At 44.6% G+C, this 26,352-nt stretch overlaps 1 protein-coding gene across 1 annotated transcript in view; it reads left to right on the top strand.

Moving 5' to 3' along the window:
• Positions 1–26,352, top strand: part of LOC146855471 (mitochondrial 10-formyltetrahydrofolate dehydrogenase) — a 293,724-nt gene that overhangs the window by 97,114 nt on the left and 170,258 nt on the right. The window contains exon 4 of the mRNA XM_085653264.1: positions 2,478–2,643. Coding sequence (XP_085509390.1) covers positions 2,478–2,643 — 166 coding nt within the window. The remainder of the gene's footprint in view (positions 1–2,477; positions 2,644–26,352) is intronic.

The following is a 26,352-nucleotide window of genomic DNA, read 5'->3' as shown; positions in this document are numbered from 1 at the left end:
ATCATGCTCTGTAGGCTTTGAGGTCCAAGCAGCGTCGGTGCTGGTGAACTCCAGGGAGTCAGCTGTTTGGTCCACATCATCCAGCTCTCTACGGACTTCCAGTAGGCTCTGTTTTAGAGCTTTCAGCAATGAGCCAATTTCTGTCATCAAGTCTGTAAAACATTTGAGTCATAAATAACTTGGTGATCTTTTCATCTTCACTGAGGGGATTCTCGTTGCAGTCATGCTGTTCTGAGGGAGTTTGGTTGTCTTTGCCTAATCTCCCTCACGTTTGCTTTTGGACCTTTGGAGGAGCTCTTTAATTGTGCCGTCCCATTGGTGTCTAGTGGAGTCCATGGTAAGTTTCGACAGTGCACCTCCCCTGCGGCGATGCCTCAGCCCCTCTGATGCACCACGGGCAAGTATACCCCATCTCCCTTAGTAATATTGTTTTCAGTTAGTACCGGTCAAGCTGATTGGTTGCTAAGCAGTGTAATCGTAGTTACTGTTTAAAGCTCCTGCCGCGTGTCATTTAATGAATTTATACTTCTTTGTAAATCCGTTTCTGTAATGAAGTGTATTACCTGAAATTTTTAGTTTTTAACATTATTAGGACTGTTTGTGAAATATCTTGTCCGATGTGTTATAAGCCTTTTTACTGTGTCCATGGTGACGTTTGGGTTAAAGGGAACATGTACATGAATCACAATTATAGCTTTGACAAAGACCGTTCCGGTCAAAACGCGTCAGCCTTTTGAATAAACTTTCACAGCAACGATATCCTGGATTGCGAGCTTTCTTCGGTGTTGCATTCAAACACAGGATCTTTTGCTGCTTATATAGTAGGCCCTGCTCCCACTGTCTCGCACCAACCCAGAGTGGCGGATGTGGTTGGATGACAGCAGGTGTGTGGAGAAAAAAAATATATATAATATGTATGCACACGCATATAGAGAGATCGATGTATTATTGGAACATGTACACTTTATTGTGCAGCTGAATTTTTAACCATGACCGGTATCGTGCATGTATATGGAGTGCAAATTATTGTGTTGTTAAGCACTTGCACTGGGCACCTTACTGGCACATGTATACTTTACTGTGAAGAAGAAATTTCAACCATGACCTATTACATGCGGGGATATAGAGTGCAATCTATCATGGTGTGAGTGGCTAGCAGAATCATACCCGTGAAATTGGGAAATGCCGCATTTGATGGTAATTGCAATTGTAAACTGTGACTGGATACTGAAGTCCCCACACACCGGGATATAAAGATAATTAATGCAAGAGCACGTTGATTAGCAAATTTTTCATATGACAAAAGTGTCGGGTTCAAAGGGAGGAAGTTGGAAAGCCCAAGGAAAGGAAATGTGGGGTGCACTTTGCGTAATTATGTATCGATGTTTTGTCCTCCTCTCAATGAATGTAAACGCAATATTACAACATGAGAAAAAATTATTGCAATAGCTGTATGAATGCATACATTAGTTGAAAAAATGCATCAAAAAGGGGACTACATAACTGAAATCGGATTACAAGAAATGAGAAAATGGATACTGCATGAGTCCAGTCTAGTGGTAGAGTTGGCGCTGTAGTTGGGAGTAGGGTAGTAGAAAGTGATGATGGACAGTTGTTGTAATGCACAAATAAAAAATTGCCACTATGATTGTTATTGAGGCCCAGTAGAAGGTGTGTAGTCGAAACGCGTTGGCCGTTACTAGCGTAATTTTTCATGCACGTGTGCGTGCATTCTGTATTTTGCACACAGCTCAATAATAAATGTGGAACACTTTGCTGGCACCGTAAAATTGGCTCCTGACTTCTTTCTTGTGGCTGCTGCCATGACCGCTGCTGAAGAAATTGCAGCATGTGTATATATATATATAATACTTTCCGGCACAATAGTTACATTTTCGTTGTAAAGGCATGCGTGGTAAAGGCTTCTGTGGTTCTGTCAACAACCGTCCCAGAGATGTGATGATTATCCCTTCCCTGACCTAGCCCTAGAAATGAAGAAAAGAAGGAAAAATACATGGAAAAAATGAAATCTGCTTTCGGGTCTTTGTAGTGATTGTATGTCGAGCTAGAGTTGAAATAAATCACGTTCTGGAATGTTAAGTGTTTTTGTGGGTAATGGGTTGGCAAGCTAGAAACCATGGCCTCGGAGGCACTCTTTTTGTCAAGCAAAATGCATATGAGTCCAGCGGGCACAGTAATTTTGTAAAAGTGTGTGTTTTTTTATGTTCTCTGTCCACGATTACCATCCTGTGCATGTGCATTCGTAAATGTTCATTAATGTTTATCAAAATGTTGTTTGGCAACATGCTAGCATATGCTGCGAATTACACTGTACATCAAGTTTTGTCATGCATCACAGTGAAACATCTAAACATATCATTAAAATGTCCACTGAACCATTCTAAGAAATTTCCACTGAAAGAAAAGGATTAAAATAATCATATCCCTGGTATCTTTGATGTGTCTATTGTTTGCAGGACCTTGATCCATGGGGATAAACAGGCCGGGTTTTCAGTCTTCTGGGCTGATGATGGTCTGGACACAGGACCTATCCTCCTTCAGCGATCGTGTCCAGTGGAACCAAATGACACCGTGGACACCCTTTACAATCGCTTCCTTTTCCCAGAAGGAATCAAAGCTATGGTAAAGTGTAATATCTATTGTTACCTGTTCAGTCTGTTCCTTAACAGTTTGTACATGCATGGAAACGCTATTAGCTAATTATCATGACCGACGTGGGACTTTCCGGGCAGATTGCTTTCTTTTCTGATTACTTTACAAGCCACCCATTTCATTTTTTTTAAAATTTAAATGATAGAATCATGAAATGTAAAAGTTAGTTCTTAATCTGGCTCTGCTTAACAAATAAGGCCATTTAAACTAAGGCCAGTGCAAGACTCAGCAATTGCCTATTCTACTGACCCTAACTATTCAGTGATCAGCAATCCAGAGTCCTCACTATACCCATTCACCTTTACCCTTCCACTGCCATCATTCACTTATTTAAAACCCGTGTTAAAGGAGCAAGTGATGAGGTTAGCCCTCCAAATCAAAGCATCAAACTTGCCAGCGGAGAAATGTCTGGCCTCTACCATTTAGCAATTTTTCTCAACACTCTCATAAGCAGAGTTGCCTAACAAATAATCTAAGAGGGCCATATCAATGCAAGAATCTCTGAATAATTTCTGAGTATGTGCATGAGTGACATTTAGGATCACTGCATGTACATGTATCACATATGGTTTTCAGAAAATTTGTCATAAATCTGTCTCTTCTGCACCTACGTTGGGCATCCTTGTTCCAAAGGGACTTCTTACTCGTTACTATAAACATGCAAACTCACTCCCATGGTATGTACTGTCCTGTGTGCAAAAGTTACTTTTCTGTTGAGCACCTGGAAAGTGTGTCCAGGATGTCCGGTGTCCTCTGGAAGATATGACTACACACCAGCAGTACCTGAGGTCTTCTTCCTCCAAACCCTGTGATTCCCCCATCAAAATGGGGAATTGACCATACATTATCACATTTTTTGATAGCATTACATGATGAAGGTTCATTGAAAACTAAACTGACTAATACGTCTCTTTCTCCAGAGATGATGATATAGAATGACATAAAGCAGGGATACATCCTGGCTCCTCTTCTTTTCTCCGTATGTATATCAAACTTATCATTGTATCTAGAATGTGTTGCAGGCTTACCGCCAAAACTAATATGCAACACATCTCTTATTTGGCCTATGCGGATGCCATAATCATCTTAATGTTAACTCGATTGGGTTTGCAAACTCAACTCATAAAGCTACATGAATATAACTGCAAAAATGGCCTCAAAATAAACCTGGCGAAAACAAAAGTGATGTTGTTTGGCAAAACTACCCAATAGTTGCTGTGGAAAACAAATAAGACTGTTTGAAGGTAACCATTGATAGTAAGCTATCTTGGTCTGACCATATTTCAGCCAAGAAAGGGAACGCATGTATCATTACTAAATCAATAAAGAGGTTTCCAAACATCTATGTAGGTTGCACTATCGGACAATCAATCGTCGCATTCAATTCAAAGCTTATTCTATCACTTTCATACGCTTTTTTGGTTTTCACAATGAAAACAAATAATACATTTTATAAAATTTATATGAGAGAGAGAACTTCTTTTTTTTTTTTCTTCAACAGTTTTTATTGATAGCACTGCTTCATAACACATCTCCAAGTATATCGTACATTTCCGTACATTATCATATTATACAACAACCTGCCTTATTATTAACGACCTATCTATTTACAGCATATTTGCAAAGCCTTTTCAATTTTTTGAACTGCAGGATGATTCCACCCCTCCTCCCTCCAGGCAGCAAGTCTGTTTAGGCATTATTTAGGCATTCAGGTTGGATGATGTACCTGATTTAGAGTTATGTTTGTGGGGGCTGTCACTCTCTTCCGCATGGATTACCTGTGTGTCAGGCACTGATGATTGTGTTGTCGTCATTTTATTGGAGTTCTGCAACCGTCACTGTCGTTAACATTTGTCCCCATTCAATCATATCACTTTCCACGTTTTCATCCATTCTCATCACCCTAAGGCGGCACTCCTTAGCCACCCACACATTTACATATGTCAGCCTTCTATTTATACAATTTGGGTGGTGTGGACTTAGTCCAGTGTATCGCATTTCTTCTTTTTGCCAGGACCAGACCCAGCAATAAGAACTTTTGTCTTATCCGTGTTCCCTTTTTTGGGGTTGGGAGGACACCTAATAGGCACTGTTTTATGGACACCTCTATTCTCATTGCTGTTGCTGCACGGAGGGACAATATATGCGTGAGATCAGGCCACGACTGGAGCCCGGCTCTAGGCGTGTCCATAGTACGTGCAACTCCTGCGGCTCGTCTGGAAATGTTGACCATCTCTCTCTGACGGTTCGGGAGACCTTTGCATACTGTAGGAACTGGGTTGCCGGTACCTGGAACCAGTTTTGTGCCTCTTCGAAAGTGATGAAGGAAGTGACCCAAATAGGGTCACCCGGGTTACTAAACCACCTCTCGGCCTTACCTATATTATTGAAGAGTCGATCAGCCAGTAGAGAATACAAACAAGCCGTTTATTAGCAATACTCTGCAGAGGAGCCCAAATACAACAAGCTGCATCCGATGCTTGCTACTGGACTGAATCAACAATCATGCGCAGCATAGTATAATACATGAAACGCGTCATGAACCTCTAGAACACGCCTACAAGGGAAAGTTACAGGTTTGGGATGCGTATTCTAGGGAGGCAGAGGGGCGTACATCACCAGCCCGAGACGGGACACAGTATCTTCTGGCCAAGGTCAGCCAGCTGCATCCCTACTCCTCCCACGTAGGAGAGGTGCTGTGAACAGCACATTGCTTATCGACACAGAAAGGGCAAATTCATTAGTGAGGCAGTGCCCCTTGCTCAATACAGAAACGAAACTGGGCGTATACTTATTAGGTGAAAAACAAGTGTCATGGCGCAGTTATCTGGGCCTACCTCGTTCAGTTTGAAGCTCACCGCGTGCTTATATGTAACCAAAATCTAAAATGGCGGCAAGTATACAAAATGGATGCCACCCGTCCAAGACTAACCTATACTGTAAAACATCATCTTTATTATTATAGCTCAGTGGGTTGTAACTATAGATGCTTACCATTATTATATTTAGCTATATAAGGCTAATCTAAATAGCGTAACATAAGGGGCCTAGCCCTATGATTATTTTGAAACCTACAGTGAGGAAGGACCCATTCTGATATAGATCCCCAGCCCTTTCGCATCCTCCCTCGTACCACTTGGAGATATCCATCGTATCCTGGATATTTTGAAACCCCTTCAACCACCGAAGTGGAAGCACTGTAACATATGGCGCCTTGTGGAGAAACCGCCTGACAGCCTGTTCCCAGGCTTCCGTAACCTGTTGTACTTTATGAGGGGTATGTTTTGGGGTCCTTGACCCCATCATGAGACATCTCTGTAATTGTGTTCCCTGGTTCCAGTCACCCAATAATTCCTTGTCTACCGTACGTCCCTCCATACACCATTGCACTGCGTATTGTAGAAGATCCGCTAAGTAGTATAGCTGAAGATCAGGCAACCCCAGGCCCCCTGCATTCATATCCTGCTTGAGTAGCTCTAACTTTACTCTTCTTCGACCATCTCTATGGTCACTCTCCGCTACCGAGTGTAACACATGGGACAACCTTCTCAAATTCATGTGAGTTCCCCTGCTGGGCATGAACCCATATTCATCCTCATGTATCAAGGACGTTACTACTCTTCGCAGTCTATTAGCTAGAACCTTGGCCAGCAGTTTAGAATCTTCTCCTAGCATAGACAGGGGCCTATACGCTGCCGGATCCTCTGTGTCTCTACCAGGCTTGGGGAGCATTATTATCTATGCCTCTCTCATAGACTGCGGTAAGTGTCTGGACTTTTTTGCTGCTTGCAGCGTTTCCATTAAGCGCAAGAGCAGAACATCTGCACAGTTGTGGTAGAACTCCACCAGGAGCCCATCTGAGCCCGGCAACTTGCCCCTAGCCATATCACACAGTGCTTCCTGTAGTTGCCCAGCATGAGTGCTGCCTCTAGTTCTGCTTGTTGCTCATCCGTAAGTTGAGGAAGAGGGAGGTCAGTAAACCACCCGAGAGCCAACTTCTTTATTGAACCTATGCTCATTCACTCCACACTGTAAATTATGTCTCAAATTGTCTTTAACCTCATTAACAAGTTTCCATACAGCAGCAATGTTAAATTGCATATGAGATAATGACTCAGCCAAGGCAAACTCCTTAAAAATAATAATAATTAATGAATTTAAGAGTAAGTGTTGGCATCCCCAAAAGACCGAAGTGTACCAGCTATAGAAAAGGATGTTCCAAAAAACCAGCTTCCGCCACTACCTGTGTCGTGTAGTTCCTACAAATCTATATAGGATCTGCGCGTTTAGACAACATAAACTAAGGGATTGGTGTCCAGACTGATTCCAGACACCCCCAAAGGGTATGTTAGTCTGTTAGTCCTGCTAGCTTGGGTATTGTCTCTGTGGAGATGGAGTAGTTTTTACTAGGATTACATGGTGAGGTGACTCCGCATCCCACCCTACATGATTGCAGTATAATGCAGGAGCAAGTGCTACCGCCCACTCCTGCGTGTATGAATATTTTAGTGATTCTGGAACGAGCTCAGAGAAAGCTGGTAAAATTACCGTTTCTCCCTTTGGGCAGTCCATAACAAACTCAGACGGCCAATCTTTTTTTGCTAAGAGGATGTCCTATCCAAAGGATAGGTTCTCCCGGAAGAGACCTTTAACTTTCCTGGGTTTGTCCCCCTCCATTTGGAGTGTTATTTCATATAACGGTTGTTGGACACTTACCCTAGTATCAGGTGTCTCCACCGTGATATGCTCGTTCATTGCCGCTGTCACCAGAAATTCCATCAGGTTCTTACGATCTATTGATACTTCTGCTGCACTGTCTAGCATCGTCGGAGTCCATTCCCTGTTCAGAAGTTGAATCCTCCGCAGCCTGGGTAATTCTTATCTTAAGGCCAGCTACTTTCTTCTTTTTAAATTGAGGTTTTGATTTGGGTTTATCTTCTTTTTTGATGTTATAGTCCGAAGTACGATGTGAATCTCTGGACTTCTGGTCTGTGTTCTGACTGTCCTTCCCTCTCTGAGTTTTTTGATGAACCCCGAAAGGAATGAGAGGAACGTGCATCAGTATCCTGATACCTGTCAGGTTTTTCAATGTTATCACGATCTCTAAGGTTATACCTCCTTTCCGAGGGCCCCTGTCGAGCAGACCCACCCCTTGATTGTGATCTATTCTGTCTATTATTTGTTGTTTATTATCCCATTTCCTTTTTGAAGAATTGGGTGCTTGCTTGGTGTTATCCTTTTCAGGACTATCATTACTTGTGGTTTTATGGCTCTGGCTCCCAATTTATCTGTACCTAATTCGGCATATGAATCTTTAATAATTTTGGATAATTCTTGCTCCTGTTGTGCAGGAGTTTATTCCCTCAGATGGTGGCGTGTAGCCACCGCTTCTGCCTCCCCTTCTGTGTTTGCTAACATAATTGTAGATACCTCGCAAAAATTGCCTAATTTCAGCCCCAAGTTTAGAGCAGGTTCTGCTCCATACTCATTTTGTGTTTGTCTTAATACTTCTGGTATCACTGCTATTGAGGGAATACCAGGAGCTCTGGAATATATGGCAGCGAAAACTGTACCCCAAGTAGTACAGTCCTCTATCGGGGGGAACTATTCCCATTGGCAAGCAAATTGTCAGTATTCTGTGGCTTTCCTTTGGGCCTCTAAGTGGAAACACTGCCTCTAACTGTGCTATTTTCTGTGCATTCTTCCCATGACCGCGTTCAGCGTTTGTGGGGTGATTTTAGTTGCAGTCCCTTGTAGTTGACCTGCTGGAGTAATCTTAGTTGGTTAAAGTGTGAGTGTTTTCATAACAAATTGTGTCTGATTTCTGTAAAGTTGTATTATTTGTTTGTGAAGTAGATATATGTCTGCTACTGGCAATGTGTCAACATCTGAATGCGGTGTGTAAGCCCCTAGCAGTGGCCAAGTTGCTCCGTCTCTGCTGAGCGGCCGAGTCTTACACTAATCTGTGGTGTGTGGGAGGGTGCCTTTTAAACAGTTTATATGCTCCTGGTAACTGAGCGGATCTTCAATGTCCTCGTATGGACAGTATTCTTCGCTTGTTTCATCCGGGGTGTAACAATAAAATGTGTTTGTGCGTGCAGCTGCAGGTGGGAATTTAACCCATAAATAGAATACCTACGTTCTGAATGACTCGTGTGCCTCAATCACCAATGTTACAGTTCCACCTAATGTTGAGACTCCAAACTCCGCTAGTTTTAAAGTAAGTGCATTTCTGACCTTTTCTGAAATGTTCATAGAACCTTCCTCCTCCCCATCCCCCTCTGCATTCACATTTAGTGCTGGTGCAGCGTTCTCTTCGACAGACATTGTTGAAAAGAGTTTCAAGGAGAATGAGATAAGGGTTTGTGCAGAATGTAGGGAACTATAATCCTTCAGGCTTGAACAAACCTGTAGCCAATACGTGGGATATGCCTAGTCAGCTGTGGCAGATTTTTCCCTTCCCACTCCAGACGTCTCTGGGTAAATGTGAGTAGGGGGTCTCTGAGAAAAGCACGACTGAACTACTCAGATTTGACCATTAAATAAGAACCCAATCAACGTTGGCAGTGCCATGTTGTGTGGTTCTTACAAATCTGTAGAGGATCTGCTTGATTAGACAACATTAACTAAGAGATCGGTGTCCAGACTGATTCCAGTTACCCCCAAAGGATATGTTAATCTGTTAGTCCTCCTAGCTCCCAGTGCCACTATGAGCTCCTCTTACCAAGGAGCGAATAGCTTCTGGCAACTATCGAACATGACAACCCTGTCCCCTCAGGGATCGTATAAACAGTGCAATACTTCTTGCTCAGTCACTTATGCTCACTTTGTCTCCGAGAGATACACAGAATAAACGGTGGTGACGTTTTCAAGAAGGATTTATTGAAGCAGCGTCATTCTAGTGTAAAATACGTGTGCTGCCACAACCATGAGACAGAAGCAAATATATACGGTTATAAGCACCAGCAGAGTATAGAACAGGTAGAATTCTACCATAATGCTAAAACAAAGAATATATGCAGGCATACAGATAAATGACAGTAATAATGCGTACCCCTACGATGCATCCCGAACTAGATGTACCTAAGTGTACCTAGCATGTATGTAGGTGTATAGCCAAGAATCCCCTTCGGATAAAGCCAACCCCAGTACCTGATTTGAGAGAACGAAGGACCTTGTCTTGGTCTTGAGATGGACACCCCTCAAGGGATGTCAGACCACTGTGTGCTGGAGTGCCTGCGTGCAGGGATCTCAGCGTCTCGGGATAGCGTGTCAGCATGGAAGTCTTTTTCTCCTCTCCTTTGCCCAGTGAAGATGTAGTGTTTATATACCTGAAACGTTCCCTCAGGGGTTCTACCTAGAAGTATACTATGGTCATGTCGGTCAAGGATGACGATTGAGGTGACCCTTATACAGAGTTATTATGCAGAAGATGGTAATCCTGCTGTGATACCGAGAATCGTCAAGCATAATACATGAGGCTAGTTTTCGAAGAAAACCACACGACAGTCATGCAGCACCTAACTAGGTAAAAGTCAGCGTCAGACCCGTTAAGTAGCACAATAGTAGGACAGGTGTAGGTAAAAAGTTGTGTAGCTACCTAGGTCTATATTGGGGTTCATAACACCTGCTCTTACAAAAATGAACTGCACAGAGTGTAAGGTGCTCATATGGAAATCTTTGATGAACAATAATAGACTTGTCCAGGCTACAGACCCATAAGCACTCAAATTACATAATAGATAGCTATCGTTCTACAATTCAGGAATACTTCTACTCCAGCTGAGAGGTTGCCTTATAAATTGAGTGCCTCGGAATCAGACTTGTGTACATCCCAGTTGGTCAATTTTAAGGTTCTTGGAACACGCAGTGCTTATTCTCAAGAAACTGCAGGCTTTGCAGCTATAAAGACAAGTTATTTGATTACATTAGCTGTTTGACACTCCTTATTGGATTTAAAGAAAAAATAATTTGTGCCAATTACTGTTTTTCGTCGAAGGATCATCAATTTATCTGGAATCTCACTACATTTTTTATAACGTTCTCTTATTTGTTTACAAAAGTCTATTAACTAAAATGTCTGTGTAAATTCCTAACCGGAATGTTAATCTCACCTACACTCAGTTGTCAATGTTATCCTCAATATATTGTTTTTATGTGTTCAAGCATTTTTTTTATTTGTAATGCTTTTATTATTGTAATTGATATATTTTGTCTATGCATTCAACTCACTTACTTACCTGCAGGTAAGTTGGTTTGTATGTCTTGTGGGAAACATGTGCATTTCCCTATGTCACAAACCATTTAAGAAGGAAAAAAAATAATGTTTATCAGATGTGAACCTTTTGCAAAAATGTAAGTAATATGTTGTTGGTGATAGCGGGAAATGACAAAGCAGCACATGGTGAAATGTCTGTAAAGAATAGGTTGGTAAAAATGTTGGCTGACTCTTGTGCTTGATATAACATTGGGTAGGACTGAATTTGCTAAGCAAATATTTAGGATTAATATTGGTTTTGTGCAAGCAACAAAGTCAACCTTGTTTTCTTTGATTGCTTTGGTTACTGCTGAACTTGTATGTAACACCTGTAATGTTTTAAGTGGCGTTTTTTGAACAAACAAGGGAGCTTTGGTATTAGGTTGTCGAGAATACAAAACCATTCATCATCTTAATAGTAGAAAACACGTTTTGCATTTCATCCTGAAGAAGAGCAGAGTTTTTAAACGGTTTTGCTCAAAGTTAATAGAATATCTTCTCAAAATACCTCAAAGACAAGATGCAAAAACTTTCTCGGTATGGTCAATATTGTGCATTTAAGTCTCAGAAAAATGCCTGTGCTCTACTTGCAGGTTTATTTTAAAGGTGAATCAGAACCAGGTATAGCCATAGGGCTGTTAACACCATTTACTTTGGAGGTGTGCATGCTTCTATCAACCCTTGTCCTTGTGTTAGACTCTGGGGGCTTAATATGGATACAGTGGCTGATCTTTCTCATTTTAATTATATAGAAGAGATGAGCACTTTAGGAGCGAATCTGAAGCCATCTTGTTCACTGGACACTGCCCATTCTTCTGCCTATTTGCAGGTCTTTTGCAATCATGCAAATAATATTCCTTCGAATGAAAATTTCCAAATCAGGAGGGTGCCGTTTAGTGTGGTGTCCTGAGTAGTTTCAGGACTGTACCAAGAGCATGTTTTTTTCAGGCCAATAGGCCAATATGTGGTACTCTGTTTCCTGAAAAATAAATTTTGATTTATACTCCCCATCATTGTTTATCTAGGACTTGAAATCACCAGAGGAGAGAGTAGATCTCAAAAGGGTCCTAGTAAGGGCCATACTGGAAGTTGTAGCCCCGGTAATAAGGACCAATTAAGATATCTCATGATGGCTGAAGGTTCACCTTCTCCTGAGGCGAAAAGCCGGGAGAACGCTAGCGATTGTTTTTATTCTGCTATTATTAGAAAACTGTTGTTTTTACCTGCTCACTTGCTCCTTCAGAGCTCTCCTTCGCTCTACGCACAGCAGTTCCATCGCTGGTGCGGAGACCCACATTGCCGCCGCCATTCCCCGGAGGACATTGGCCACGCCTACCACTTCAGGCCACGCCCCTTCCGTTTCCCCCACTACATATAATGTGCCTCCCCCGACCGCGCAGTGGGCGTACGCAGCGGGCGCGCCAAAGGCGAGCCCGTCTGCGCCCGTCCGCGACCGGCCGGGACAAGGGGCAGGTCACTATGCGCAACTTACAACATACACTTCTGACCAACTGCGCGCTCTTAACAAAAAGTGGCCCTTGAACACTGCTACACTGTCTTATGTTCAGCTTCTCGGCATTGCTCTGCCTAGGTCCATCACTCCCGCTCTTTCTCTCCCCTCTTCCACAGTTGCCTTCCTTCTGAACACAAGGTCAGCTGTTAAACATCAGATCAAAATATTCGATCTATTAGATTCCAATTCACCTGACTTACTGTTTTTAACTGAAACCTGGTACCGGTCGGATTCCCTACCTAGCATCCTAGCAGCCCTCCCGCCTCATTATTCCATGCTCCGTGCAGATCGCCTGGAGAATAAAGTTGGCGGCGGGGTAGCCTTAATTTCTCGTAAAGATCTTCATTTTCAGACGCTTGCTTCATCTATGATTTCTACAGTTGATTGTTTAGTAGCTCGTTCCACCTCCTTTAAGATCCCTATCACTTGTGTACTAATATACTGTCCACCTCAATCATCTTCAGGTTTTCTTTCTGCCATCCAGGACCTATTGGCCACTTTGGTGGTCAACAACGCCTCCATTCTTGTCCTGGGTGATTTTAATTTCTGGCCTTCCGATCCCGCTGAAGATACTAAATCTAAGGACTTCACACAACTCCTCCTCAGTCTTAATTTCATTCAGCATGTTCATGGGCCTACCCACATTCAGGGCCACATTCTCGACCAGATATGGACACTTAACATCCCGATGTCAGTCCCCAAAATTTCCCCCTGCCCATGGTCTGACCATTTTATGCTCGCTTTCTCCTTGGATCTGAGCCACAAAACGATACCTTCCTGCCCAAAAACCACTCGAACAAGGAATTGGAATCGAGTTGACATTCCTTCTCTGTGCAATTCATTAACCACTACTTGCCCAGACTTATCAGGTCTTACCCCCTACTCCCAGATTGTCACGTTAGATCATTGGCTAGTCAAAGCTTGTGATGCAGTGGCCCCCCTGAAGCGGGTTACCATCAACCGCACCCACAATGCCAACAAGTGGTTTAGTCCTGGCCTTAAAGCCGAAAAATTGGAATTACGGCAGGCCGAACGAGCCTGGAGAAAAGAATACTGCCCTACCCTGAAGCAATATTGCTTCAGGGTAGGGCAGTATTCTACCATTCTCAAAGAATATAAACAAGCCATCTTGGCAGCTAAAACAGAATATTTTTCGGAGCGCATTTTAGCTGCAGAAAGCCAGCCACGGGAGTTCTTTGCCACCGTTCATGAGTTGGCATCCTCGAATAGAACACTACCCAAGATCCTCCCTTCTCAGGTGCTATGTGATTCATTAAATGAATTCTTTATTGATAAAATAGTTTGCATCAAAGCCAACATTCCCCCCCGCTTCGTTTACTTTCCCTTATTCCCTTCCCCCAGGTAACGCCCTGTCCTTCACCTCCATTCCTGTACTCACAAGAGAAACTCTGCTTCCTCTACTTAGCTGTGTCAAGTCAGGCTCCCCAGCTGACATCGGCCCGGCACGTATTCTTTGTCAGATCTTTGCCAAATGTCCATCCCCGATTCTTACCCTTCTTAATGATTGTTTCATGTACGGTTCTGTCCCTGTCGCTTTTAAGAAGGCTATAATCCTTCCTATACTAAAAAAAACCGGGGGTCGATCCCACTTCTACGTTAAATTATCGACCGATTTCCCTTCTTCCCTATCTGGGCAAGATAGCGGAGTCCCATGTCACCCAGACACTTAGCTCTTTTATTGAGGACAGTAAATATCTCGCACCCTGCCAGGCGGGCTTTCGTCCCCGCCACTCTACAGAGAAGGTGGTCATCTCAGTCATGGATCAACTCAGGGAGGGTCTTGACACCAGCACCCCTCAGGCCTTGGTCCTCCTGGATCTGTCTGCCGCTTTTGACACGGTAGACCATTCCATTCTCTTGTCCCGTGTCGAGGCGGCGGGCATAGGAGGACATGCACTGGCCTGGATAGGCTCATTTCTGGCCGACCGCACTCAGGCCGTTCATTTGGCAGAGTTCTCCGCCCCTCCTCGCACGGTCCAATGCGGTGTCCCTCAGGGCTCCTCTCTTTCCCCTTTACTATTTAATCTTTACATCTTCCCTCTTATCTTTGCACTACAACAAATGGAGGTCACAGTCTATAACTATGCTGATGACCTACAACTCATTTTCAATTTTTCCTCTCCCTCTCCAGTCGCCACTGCCTTCCAGTCTGTCATGCTGTTTATCTGGGAATGGATGAATGCGAACCACCTCAAACTTAACCCGTATAAAACTGAGCTGATTTTGACAGGTGGCAGTGGCAACCCTTGGTCCCCTTCCTTTTGGCCCTCTCCCCTCGGCTCCCCTCCTACGCCCTCTTATTCAGTTAAGACCCTTGGTATCACACTTAACCATCATTTGACCCTTCACTCCCACATTAGTTCGGTTGTCTCTTCTTGTTTCTTTACTTTGCGCACCATTAGGAAAGTTTCTCGCTTCTTTTCTCTCTCTGCACTTAAGCTGATTGTAATGGCCATGGTTCTATCTAAGATTGACTACGGGAACATCATTTATAATGGTGCCCCCGGTCATGCACTCCAACGCCTTCAGATGGTGCAGAACCAGGCAGCTCGTCTGGTATATGGTTTACCTAAATTTTATCATTCATCACCTCTTCTCATTGCTCTTCATTGGCTCCCCATTAAGCAACGGGCCCTTTTCAAGCTTGGTTGCCTCACCTTTCAAGCCCGGACGGGCACCGCCCCTGCCTTCATAAATTCCGCTATTACCAATTACTGCCCTTCCAGAGTCCTTCGTTCATCCGCCAAATCTCAATTGGTCATCCCTCGCTTTAAGAAACAAAGATCTGGAGGCCTGAAATTTGCGGTGCTTGCGCCTACTTTTTGGAATACCCTCCCTCTCCATATTAGACTTTCTTCCTCCTATCTGGAGTTTCGTAAGGTCCTCAAGACTTTCTTGTTCAAGCAGGCCTTCAATCTATAGCCCCCTTCGCTCTCATGCCCAGGAACTCCTCTAGCGCCATGAAACTGCGTTGTGAACGTGCGCTTTACAAGTTTTTAAAAATTCAAATTCAAAATTCAAATGCTAATCTCATTGCGTACAATATATTGCTGCTGAAAGATGAAGAAAGAAATTGCTTTTAGTAGGTAGGTTGGATACGTGTTGCAGTGAAGATGAGATGGTTAAGCAGGCAATAATAGTATGCTGATTTGAAATGGAAACTTTATCATAAATGCGAAAGATTTGTATGCCTCGCCTTGAAACTTTATATACAGAGGCAGCACAACTAGGATACCTTCCTCCAACGACAAGGGAAGCATTAGCCACTTCTATACCTAAACCTACCTGTGATCCCAGTAATGTCACATCTTATTTCCCTTTATCAATCCTAAATATGGATTATAAGATACTCAGCAAGTTATTTGCAGATCGCCTGCTCCCATACTTAACAGTAGTTATCCACCCAGATCAAAATGGGTTTGTACCACGACGCCGTACTTCGCCCAGTATACGGTGGTTCTTCCATGTGATGGTCCAAGTTGCGCATACATAGCCAGATTCTGCATGTATTTCTACGACCTTCAACAGGTGTTCAGTACCCTCGGTTGGGACTATAAGATCACAGTGTTTAAGCGCTACGGTCTTGGTTCCAAGATAGTATGGTGGATACAATTATGATACTCTTCTCCCGCCGCCAGAGTTAAAACAGGCTACCATATTTCTGAGGCATATGATATCACCCATGGCATGATGCAGGCAGGAATGCCCGCTTACTCCTCTGCTATTCATGTTGGCGGTTAAACCCCTGGTTATTAAGTTTATAGCCTTAGGAAATATTGGAGAATACCACTAGGGGCTGATACACAGATCATATCACTTTATGCTGGCATGTTGTTGTTCTTGAGGGACTCTTGCATGTACCTCACTCTCCTAATAGTGACACTGAATAGCTTTTATGCCCACTCTGGCCTATGAGTTAACCCCAACAAAACATTTATATTCCAGCTTATGTGGGCTACCGACTGATTGCACTTGCCCACACTCCCTCAAATGCATAACATATTAACATATTCCATACTACTGCAGATCTCCTTGAGGACAACCTACAGGTTGTGATACATATCACTAGGTCTCAGGTAACATTCTGAAACACTATACCCCTAACAATGATGGGGCGCATAGCCATTTCCAAAATGGTAGTCCTATCAAATTTATTATACTGCTTTACTAGTTTACCGGAATTTATTCCTGCAAAACTCATGATTTAAGCATTATACTTCTTGAACTGACTTGGAACACGGTCGGCGCCGCATAGCTTTAATCAAAATTCTCCTTCCTCATGAAGCCGGAGGCCTCGGAGCACCAGCGTTCTGGGCTTATTACTATGCTGCCCAACTGCAGTGGCTGGACACCACTTAACAGAGACTGGACTTACACTTTGTAATTCCCCCAGGGCACCCAGACGAGAGCCGCGGCCGCACTGTTGAAATTAGCTTACACTTGCCTCCATAATGCGTTAAAATACACTAAGGAAACATTTGCTTATGCCCCAGCAATACCCCTACTGGGATTCCCAGTCCTACCCTCTCCGCTTTCCCTACCTGGTCTCCTTTACTGGGAGGAAGGTGGACTTGCCACTGAGGGAGATTTATGAGAACGGTCTCTTCTTAGACTTTCCTGCTCTGATTGTAATGAGCTCCCCCTGGAGAGTTTCTCACTTATGGTAGGATCTGCATGGCAGTGGTCCAGTTGTGGCAAAATCCACGAAGTGAACCCTCAATGCATACTGATGTACAGACTGTATATACTATTGGCCACGGAAGATGCCTGGTGGCCTGGCTCTATATAGGCCTCCTGGTCCGTGCTTGGTTGTCTTTAAGGCTTTATGCCACAACTGGGAGGGTGAATTGTGCCTAGCTTTAATGATAAAGTATGGTAGGCGATCCTACAATACCCTTTCCAAATCCTGCGTAAAGTACGCTTTTGTTTTATTCAGACATGTATACTCCACAGAACCTATCTCACCTCATACTGATTACAGGCTACATTTCCCAGGGCATCCCCAAGCTGTCCTCAATGCCAGTCGGCCCCAGCATACCTGACGCTCATGAACTGGGGTTGTACACGGCTAAATTCCTTATGGACAATGGTCCTCTTAGTGCTTACATGGTTCACAGACAGACCACTCGAACATTCTCCGTGGGTGGTACTTCTTGGGAAGAGTAGTCCAAAATTTCAACCCGTTTTCTGGACTGTGCTCTACTGCTTGTACACCAAGCTATTACTCATTGTTGGAAATCTCAGACCTCCCCCTCATTATCGACATGGCACACTACATTTTAATACTGGTTCCAGGCGGAAGGTACCGCTTTGAGGCGAGAGGGCCAATGTGGATTAAGACTGGTCCCGATAACTGACCTTTCGGTCAGCCTAGTGCAAGCCCACACTCTCGTGATTAGCAATGATGATCTTCCACCCTGAACACAAATAGTCCAGATTTCATAAACTACTGGAATTCTGATGCCCCGGATACCATATCTCCCCCCTTCAGGTCTCTTGCCCCCCCCCCCCCCCCCCTGCCCCCAGATTACTCTAGACAAAGGGGCCTTCTTTTAACTGTTCTCCAACATGAGTGAACCTTTATACATGCCCCCCTCCCCCATCACTCTAATGTGGAGCAGTTTCTTGTTCAATGTTTATCATGGACGGATTTCCTTCCTACGAGGTGATTGCCTAAATATGATTGTTGGATGTAATATACCCCATATACATTGTAGAGTAATATAACCTGATGATTTTATGTGCTGTATTTTACCCTTTAACTATAATCCAATGAAAATAAAAGATGTGAGGGATTATTAGTTGGGGCAATATTGTCCCATAAACGAAATTGCGTCAAAGGGGGTAGAAATGTGTTATTTAGTAATTGAGAAGGATACTTAGGCCTGCATTGGGGTGGTTAAAAAATGTAAATCACTTTTGTGAGGCACATATTTATCTTTTAGGAAAGACCATAAATAAATTGAGCCTATTTTCAACACCACAGATTTGCCAGTCTTATTTAAATGTAGATGCATTCATTTAATATGTGCTCTATGCCTGAAGTGATGAATTTGCTAGTGGGTCTTTTATCACTTTTCTTTGTGAATTAAATAGAGAAGCACCCAGTAGGTGAAGACAGAGTAGTCCATGTTGTAAACTCTGTTGAGAACAAAGATTGGAGAAAAGTCAGACTAAAGGATGAGATAGTTGAACCTTTATAAATTCTCTTTTGGAGGAATGGCCGGATCAACAATCCTTCTGGGTGGTCAAGTAGGAGTTAATTTTGATGGAGAATATATTGTACAGCGGGAAGAGGGTAATGATTCTTCAAGGAGTACAGGAAAGATTGGTTTAATTCATGCATGAAGATACAAATGGGAATAAGCTAAACTAAATAGAGGTCTGGAGAAGTTATTTGTGACCAGGTTTCGAAAACTTTGTGTAAAGGTTCATACTAATTTGTGTTGCATATTCACACATTCATATATTTAATAAAATAGCCATACCATCCATGGTCATTCAAATATTCCTTATTTACGATGGTATCAAGCAGGTTTAGATATTTACTGACTCCCAGAACAACAAGGGTGGGTTACCAGAGTACATAGTTGTTCTTGAGATCTTACAATTGTTAGTTAAATAATTTCATCACAAGAAGTATCATCCAAGGTCTCTGCCACACACAGTTTCATGTGTGATACTGGGGGGCGTGGTTACGGCGCGCTGCGGAATGGCTGCTTGTTGAGGGAGCTCCGCAGGCCGGGCTTCACAATCTGGCAAATATCATCGCTATGCCTGCTCTCAGCTCACCAAAACCTATTGTTCAGATGGCCCCTTGAGTGAGGAATAACTAACGGTGAACAAATTGAGTGAACTCTGGATTCTACCGATATATTTGGCAAGTGGAACATGCGGCGCTGATCGCAGTCACTATGGCCGCCATGCCGGTTACTGCCTCTGGAGTGGTGACCACCCTGGTACTACGAGGCAAAGGGAAAGTGTCCTGCCATTTGACTGCCGGCTGCGGGACCTGGTTTTGAACCGGTGCGTGTGCGCTGACACAGAGGTGCGGAGGGCGACCCAGTGCGATACGCTGGAGTGAGCCGCTAGGGGTAATCGGAGCTCACCATCGGGGCTCTATCACGCCTGCCTGCTGGGAGCGCTGCTGCGGACTGCTGAGTCGACATTGAAGGGGTGCCGGAGTTTCTTGGTGCTGCCGTGGAGGATCGGAGCCAAGCGTTGCTCAGGTGAGTGCGGGGGGGGCTTTCTTTTTCTGGAGCTGGAAGTTTTCTGATCTGTGCAACGCGGCCTAGGCCTGCGGAGGTGCTGGTGCCCCGCGGGGCCTGGGTCTGACGAAAGGCATTGTGGCCCCCGCTCTGGACATTTAGGCCTTACCTGCTCTCTCCGGGTGGGGTGTTTCTCCACGGGGCTGCTGAGGGGGGGTGGAGCGCTCTGAGGTGGATGACTGGTGTTGCCTGGCCTTCCCCCGGCACTTGAGGTGGGGGGGCGGCATTGGAGCTGGGGCCTCCGAACCTTGGCTTCGTGGCCCTGTTGGGATCCCCTGTTTGCAGCGGCATACCTCTTGAACCCACTGGGCACTTTCCTGCACAGTACCTGATGTGACTAGCATAGCAGACAATCGCACCAATGGAACGGACATATCGTGGAGTCTTTACCACAGGCACTGGCTACTGACTGCGCTAACTGGAGGTGCAGCGCGGCAGGTGCTACTAATTGTGGTGCCCCGGGCCCATTGTCTTGGCATCCCCGCTGCCTGGCTTGCCATGGTGGGATCGTGCTGAGTTCTCTGCATCGGCACAGTTTTACATGTGGAAATCTTAATTTCTTGGTAGGTGCGTCTGACATCCCACACACCTCAGAGCGACTGGGCCTTTGTATCGTGCTCCTGGGTGCCTGCCTTGAACTGGGTCTGCGATAGTGCATGGAACTGCGGTCTTGTGCGGTGGAACGTGGTGAACCAGTTGGCCTGCCATTTAAGACCATATTTCATCCTAGATAATGGGCAAGGCGGACCCCAAGCAACCTAAGATACCATTTGAGAGTAAGCACCAAACTCGCACAATGGACCCCGCACCAGAGGGGGGTGCTGCCCAAGCCCCAGTCGAGGTCCCAGATAACCCAGAGGAGGACATGCGGTCCATTCTGCTTGAGGTACGCTCCAACCTCAAGACAATTGGCTGTAAAATAGAGGCACTCGCGTCCAGTCTAGAATGCTGTAAAGATAAGAGTGGACACCCATGAAACCCGTCTTGATGTTCTGGAAAACAGGCTTTCGGATACGTAGGATTCCCAGGCTGAATCACGGTCGCAAATTCTAAATATGGAAAAGGAGCCCGAGGTGATTAAGCCAAAGAATGAAGATTTGGAGGCGCACTCTTGAAGGAATAACCTCAGAATTATTGGCCTCTCAGAGTCGACAGCTATCTCGAGAATGGAGCCCTTCATCGAAAATCTTCTGCGCGAGTTGTTTGGGTCGGTGCTCTCCTCGGTTATGATCGTAGAAAGGGCGCACCGATCGCTTGGTCTCCGACCGGTACCGGGCGCACCACCGCGCCATCATTGCACGACTCCTCAACTACGCTGATCGGGATGCTATCCTTAGAGAGGTGAGGTCAAAGAGCCCCATCCAACATCTGGGTAACACCTTGTCCTTCTTTCCGGACACCCCAGCTGTGCAAGTGGCTCGCAGAGACTTTGTGCCAGTGAAGAAAATGCTGTAGGCTTCTTCCATTCAATACGCCATGCTTTACCCTGCCAAGCTGAAAATCACCCATGATGGTCAGGCTCATTTCTTTACGGATCACAAGTCGGCTCTGAAGTTTGTGAAACATATTTGTCCTAGAAAAACTCCCAAAGGCGTCTCCAAAGGCACCGCGAGTTCGCCGAACCTCAGCGACAATGACTAACATGTTCTACTAAGCTGCACTCTATTATTATCACTCCTCATACATTGACATTGCAGAAGCACCTGGAATGATATACTTAATATAGGATCCCGGGCTTGCTGATGTCTCTGTTGTGGGTCTTGATTTAATGGCACGAAATAATTAGATTGGTGTTAAACTGTTGTTATACTCCTTTGTTCATATTCGGTGAGCTGGGGCAGGTTTTATGCTCTAATAACTTGGCCACCCTGCCACTAGGTAGGTGATTGCCGCTGTTCCTTCCCTCCCACGGGTGATCCCCAATGTGTTAACATTTTGCAATTGGGTATGGGATAAGACATGGGAGGGTGGGTGGTGTACGTTCTCAACCTAATTGGGAGGTTGTAGTGGGAGGGGTTGGTCAATGGGATTCACTTCATATGTTGTAGATAATTGTTTTGTAATTGTTATTGTGATGTTTGATCATTGTGGTTGTATTGACGCTAGACATGAAAGGCACATTTCTACCGAGTTGTATTCTGGAAATCGGCTGCCTGTTCCCTTTGTGCTGAGTAGCACTGCGGGGGGGTTGTCATGGGTGAGGGATACAGATGCTTGACATGGAACATTAGAGGGCTGAATTCCCCTAAGAAAATTCGTCAAACGTTTGCATATTTGAACAGACATGGCATTCAAATCGCCGTTTTACAAGAAACCCACCTGACCAAGCTCACTGAGACTAAGATTGGGCACAAGTGGGCTGGGTTCAAACTAACCTCTTCCTATTCTTCCTATGCTCGGGGGGGTTATTATACTAATTAAAAAGGGCATCCCTTTCACACCACATAAAATACACACAGATGAAGGGGTTCGCTGTGCTATGGTTCAGGGTAAGCTCTGGAATTCCTTGATCACACTTATAAACATGTATGGTCCCATAGCGGACGAACCAGAGGTCTTACATAGAATGTACTGCACACTGAGACAGTGGCCAGAGACCGCGACCATGTGGGGAGGTGATCTTAATCCATATTTGGACCCTAAACTAGATAAATCCAATACTCCAAGCATTCGCACACCTAAAGTGGCCCAAAGTATTAACACTGCCATGTTAGAATTTGGATTGGTAGACTTCTAGAGACTTCGCAATGGTGAGCTACGGGAGGGGACGCATGCCACACCCGCACACAACAGTTGGTCAAGATTAGACTACTGGCTCATGAGCCAGACTGCAACGGAATGGGTTACGACCGTCCACACACTCCCACGCACACTTTCTGACCATAACGCGGTGCAACTTGTACTTAATATTCCAAGCATGTTTCACCAGCCGTTTACGTGGCGATTCCGATCACCGGCCCTACTAGATCCCACTTACAATGACGCCATTCGCATAGCAATAATACACTACTTTAAGGTCAATAGGGGCACAGTGGACAGTGCGGCGACATTGTGGGAGGATTTTAAGGTGAAGATTTGGGGGGTCTGCATTGGTACTACAGCTGGCATCCTGAAGGACCTTAGAAATCAACTCACTAAGGTGGAGATTGCACTACAAGGGCTGGAGAAAGACTACGCTAATAGGCCGTCCCCTGATATTCTGGCACGTATACATGAACTAGTCTTGGAGTATGACACGTTAGCTGAGTCGGAAATCAAATACGTATCACGTCAACATGTCGCAAGGCAATATGGAGAGGGTGGTAGACCGAGCCGCAATCTAGCCGAGAAACTCAAAAGGCATGAAGACCATTGCCATATAGATCAAATAACTGATTCCGAGGGAGTTGAATATTATGCCCCACTGGATATAGTCGAGCAATTTAGGGGCTATTACGCCACAATGTACACATCACATGGAACAGGGTCGGAATCTGCACTGGGAAACTATCTAGAGGACATTGCTTGTGCATGGTTGGCAGATGGCCATAGAGACTATCTAAATCAACCACTGACTGAGGACGATATAAAAACAGCGATCTCTGCCCTACCTAATGCAAAGGTTCCCGGACTGGACGGTCTCACCATAGAATTCTATAAAGAATACGCTATTTGCTAGAGACATATGCGGGGGCACATGAGACCGGGGCTCTCCCTCCATCATTACGACAGGCCTTAATCATTACCTTGCTTAAGAAGGACAAGCCTCCTGATGCATGCGAATCATATCGGCCTCTCTCGCTGATCAACATAGATGCAAAAATACTAGCCACTAGGCTCCAGCCCATGATGCCTTGTCTGATCCTGCCGGACCAGAAGTGCTCCACATCACGTAATCTGAGGACCATATTCGCAATGTTGCATGTACTCAACCCAAAGCTTCATGCTGCGGCTGTTACGTTTGACGCAGCTAAGGCATTCAACTCCATTGAGTGGAGCTATATGTTCGCATTCTCCAACAAATGGGGTTCCTGCTGCTGTTCTTGGGCTGGGTGAGAGTGCTTTATGCAGACCCCTCGGCGCGGATTCGGGTGGGAGGGTTGACGTCCGAGCCAATCGCTATCAAACGCGGCACCTGTCAAGGATGCCCCCTTTCACCGTTATTGTTCGCTATCGCAATTGAGTCACTGGCGTGTGTGATATGCCAATGGCACAGGGAACCAGCACTAAACTTTAATCATAGACCAGTCGGTATCTCCCTGTATGCTGACGACATAATGCTCTTCATCAGAGAACCTAATAGATATTTGGCACAAGTACTACGAGAGTATATTAGGTTTGGACTATTATCAGGTCTAAATATTAACTGGAATAAGTCGTGATCATTCCCTTGACGGCGATTACCCCCCCTCCCTCCAACTATGGACTACCCGCTAATCTGGACATCAGACCCGGTAAAGTACCTGGGGATCTGGGTTCATCGGGACCCGGATGTAGTGATCCGAGAAAACTATGGGAGGGCATGCGTCACGCTAGATAAGCAAATTGACACATGGATAGTGCTACCACTGTCTCTGGCGGACCGTATCGCAATCATAAAAATGGTGGTATTGCCACGATTCCTATATCTATTTGCTAATATACCAAGAACACTAACCAAATTTCTTTTTACCTCGTTGCAAACATCCTTGCTCTGACTGATTTGGGGAGGTAAGCAGGCTCGGGTGGGCTGGACTACACTTACACTTGACTATGAGAAAGGTGGATTTGGTGCGCCAGACCCATATATATACTATTTAAGTGCCCAAGCGCAAAATGCATATTTCTGGTTACACCCCCACAGCCCACATGTGGCAGTTGAGGAGGTCGATGCCTACCCGACCCCTCTCTGTAGTCTCTTTACTCACGTGCGAAGAGGGAATCCTAAAACTGAGATAAACACGCTCAATGTAACGATTGCAGAGTGGCAGTCTATAGGCCAGCTCGCTAACAAACTACCTCTATATGCCCCAGCACTGCCTTTGATGCACCACGCTGATATATCGGTGACACAAGAGGCAGGCCCACTGAGATTACTCAAGGAGGCAGGCATAACCACAATGCAGTATCTTTACCCGAGCGGCAGTTTTCTCGACGCGGACGATCTCCAGTATATTACTAACCCCACTCTACTTTTTCAATTCACTGTGCACCGACTGAGACTGGCGATTAAATTCCATTACGATACATATCCACTAGAACCTCCTACTCTACAGTCTTTACAGCTGCTTTTGACTACACCCACGAGGAGTAAGTTAATTACAAGATTATACAGGGCAATAAGAGCAGAGAGAACTACTGGATTAGATAAGAGTCTAGCTAGCTGGAATGATACACTGCCCCCCCCCCCCCCCTATAACGATCGCGGAGTGGGAACATGTCTGCAATCTCACCAGTAAGCTTACACCGAATGGGAATCTACAAATCATAAACTTCAAATATTTGCATCAGACATATCATACACCTTATCTTTTGCCCAAATATGGCTTACGAGATTCCAGTAACTGTCAGCGATTTGGACAATCTGCGGCTGACTTTTTTCATCTCGCCTGGGAATGTGAGAGGGTGGCGCAATTTTGGAGGCAAGTGGTACAACGAATACGGGACATGTCTGGGTCGGACTTGCAATATACACCACTGATATGTCTATTGTGTTACGTTCCTCATGTGAAAGGGGTAATGGGGAAATTCATACGTATTGGGTTATTAATGGCCAAACGTCGAGTAGCTATTAAATGGGGAGGAGTACAGGCACCAAGAATTGATCATTGGCTTAAAGATCTGATATACTAAGAAAATATGGAACTATATGCAGAAGAACTCCCGACGTCGTCTAAGCCAAGAGACATTTGGGAGCCCCTGTGCCAATTTTTGCAACAACAGGCTGTAGCTGACTTACACACTGAAGCAGATTAGTTATTACACAGGAATGTTCTGCCGGTTCTGATATATAAAAGTGCCCCTGATGAGATATGTATTGCTTGTGTCCCCCCGGTGCTAATCAATCGTAAGTTAATGCTATACTGGTACTGTTTCTCCATGGGAGCGTCTGGCTGTCCAGGTGTAAAACATAGACTGAGATCTGATATGTACTGCCTTCTTCCCCCGGTGTTGATCAACCAAATGTTGTTTTTATGTTGATAGATTTTCAATATCAGCTGCTCTGCATGTTCGCAATATTGCTTAACCATGTTTGAAAATCAATAAACAAAATTTTTAAAAAAACAGTTTCGTGTGTGATACTTACTGCAATCTTTTTACCAGTAAAAGAGGAATCATCTTAGAGAATGCTCTAAGAACATCTAACCTGGTGGTTGGGAAGAAAAGTGAGGGTGTAGATGGAGCTCTTTAGTTAATTTGAGTTAACCATAGACCTAAGAAACTGGATTGAATTTTAAGAGAGAAAAGCAGAGAGGCGGGAGAAGAGGATGGGTCCAATTCTTGGATGGATTCAATGGCATATACGCAGTTCTTAATTTGAGCCGGTGGTTTCCGGTGCTCTGCACCGGCACTTAATCGTCAACACCGACAATTATCACAAGTTCGACCCAAAGGTATTAGAGTGCTTTTCATGCGCACCGGTTAAAGACACATTCATTTTT

The sequence above is a fragment of the Triturus cristatus genome, chromosome 4_1 (genome assembly GCF_964204655.1).
Source record: "Triturus cristatus chromosome 4_1, aTriCri1.1, whole genome shotgun sequence".
Lineage (NCBI taxonomy): Eukaryota > Metazoa > Chordata > Amphibia > Caudata > Salamandridae > Triturus > Triturus cristatus.
This window is presented reverse-complemented; position numbering and strand designations above follow the sequence as displayed.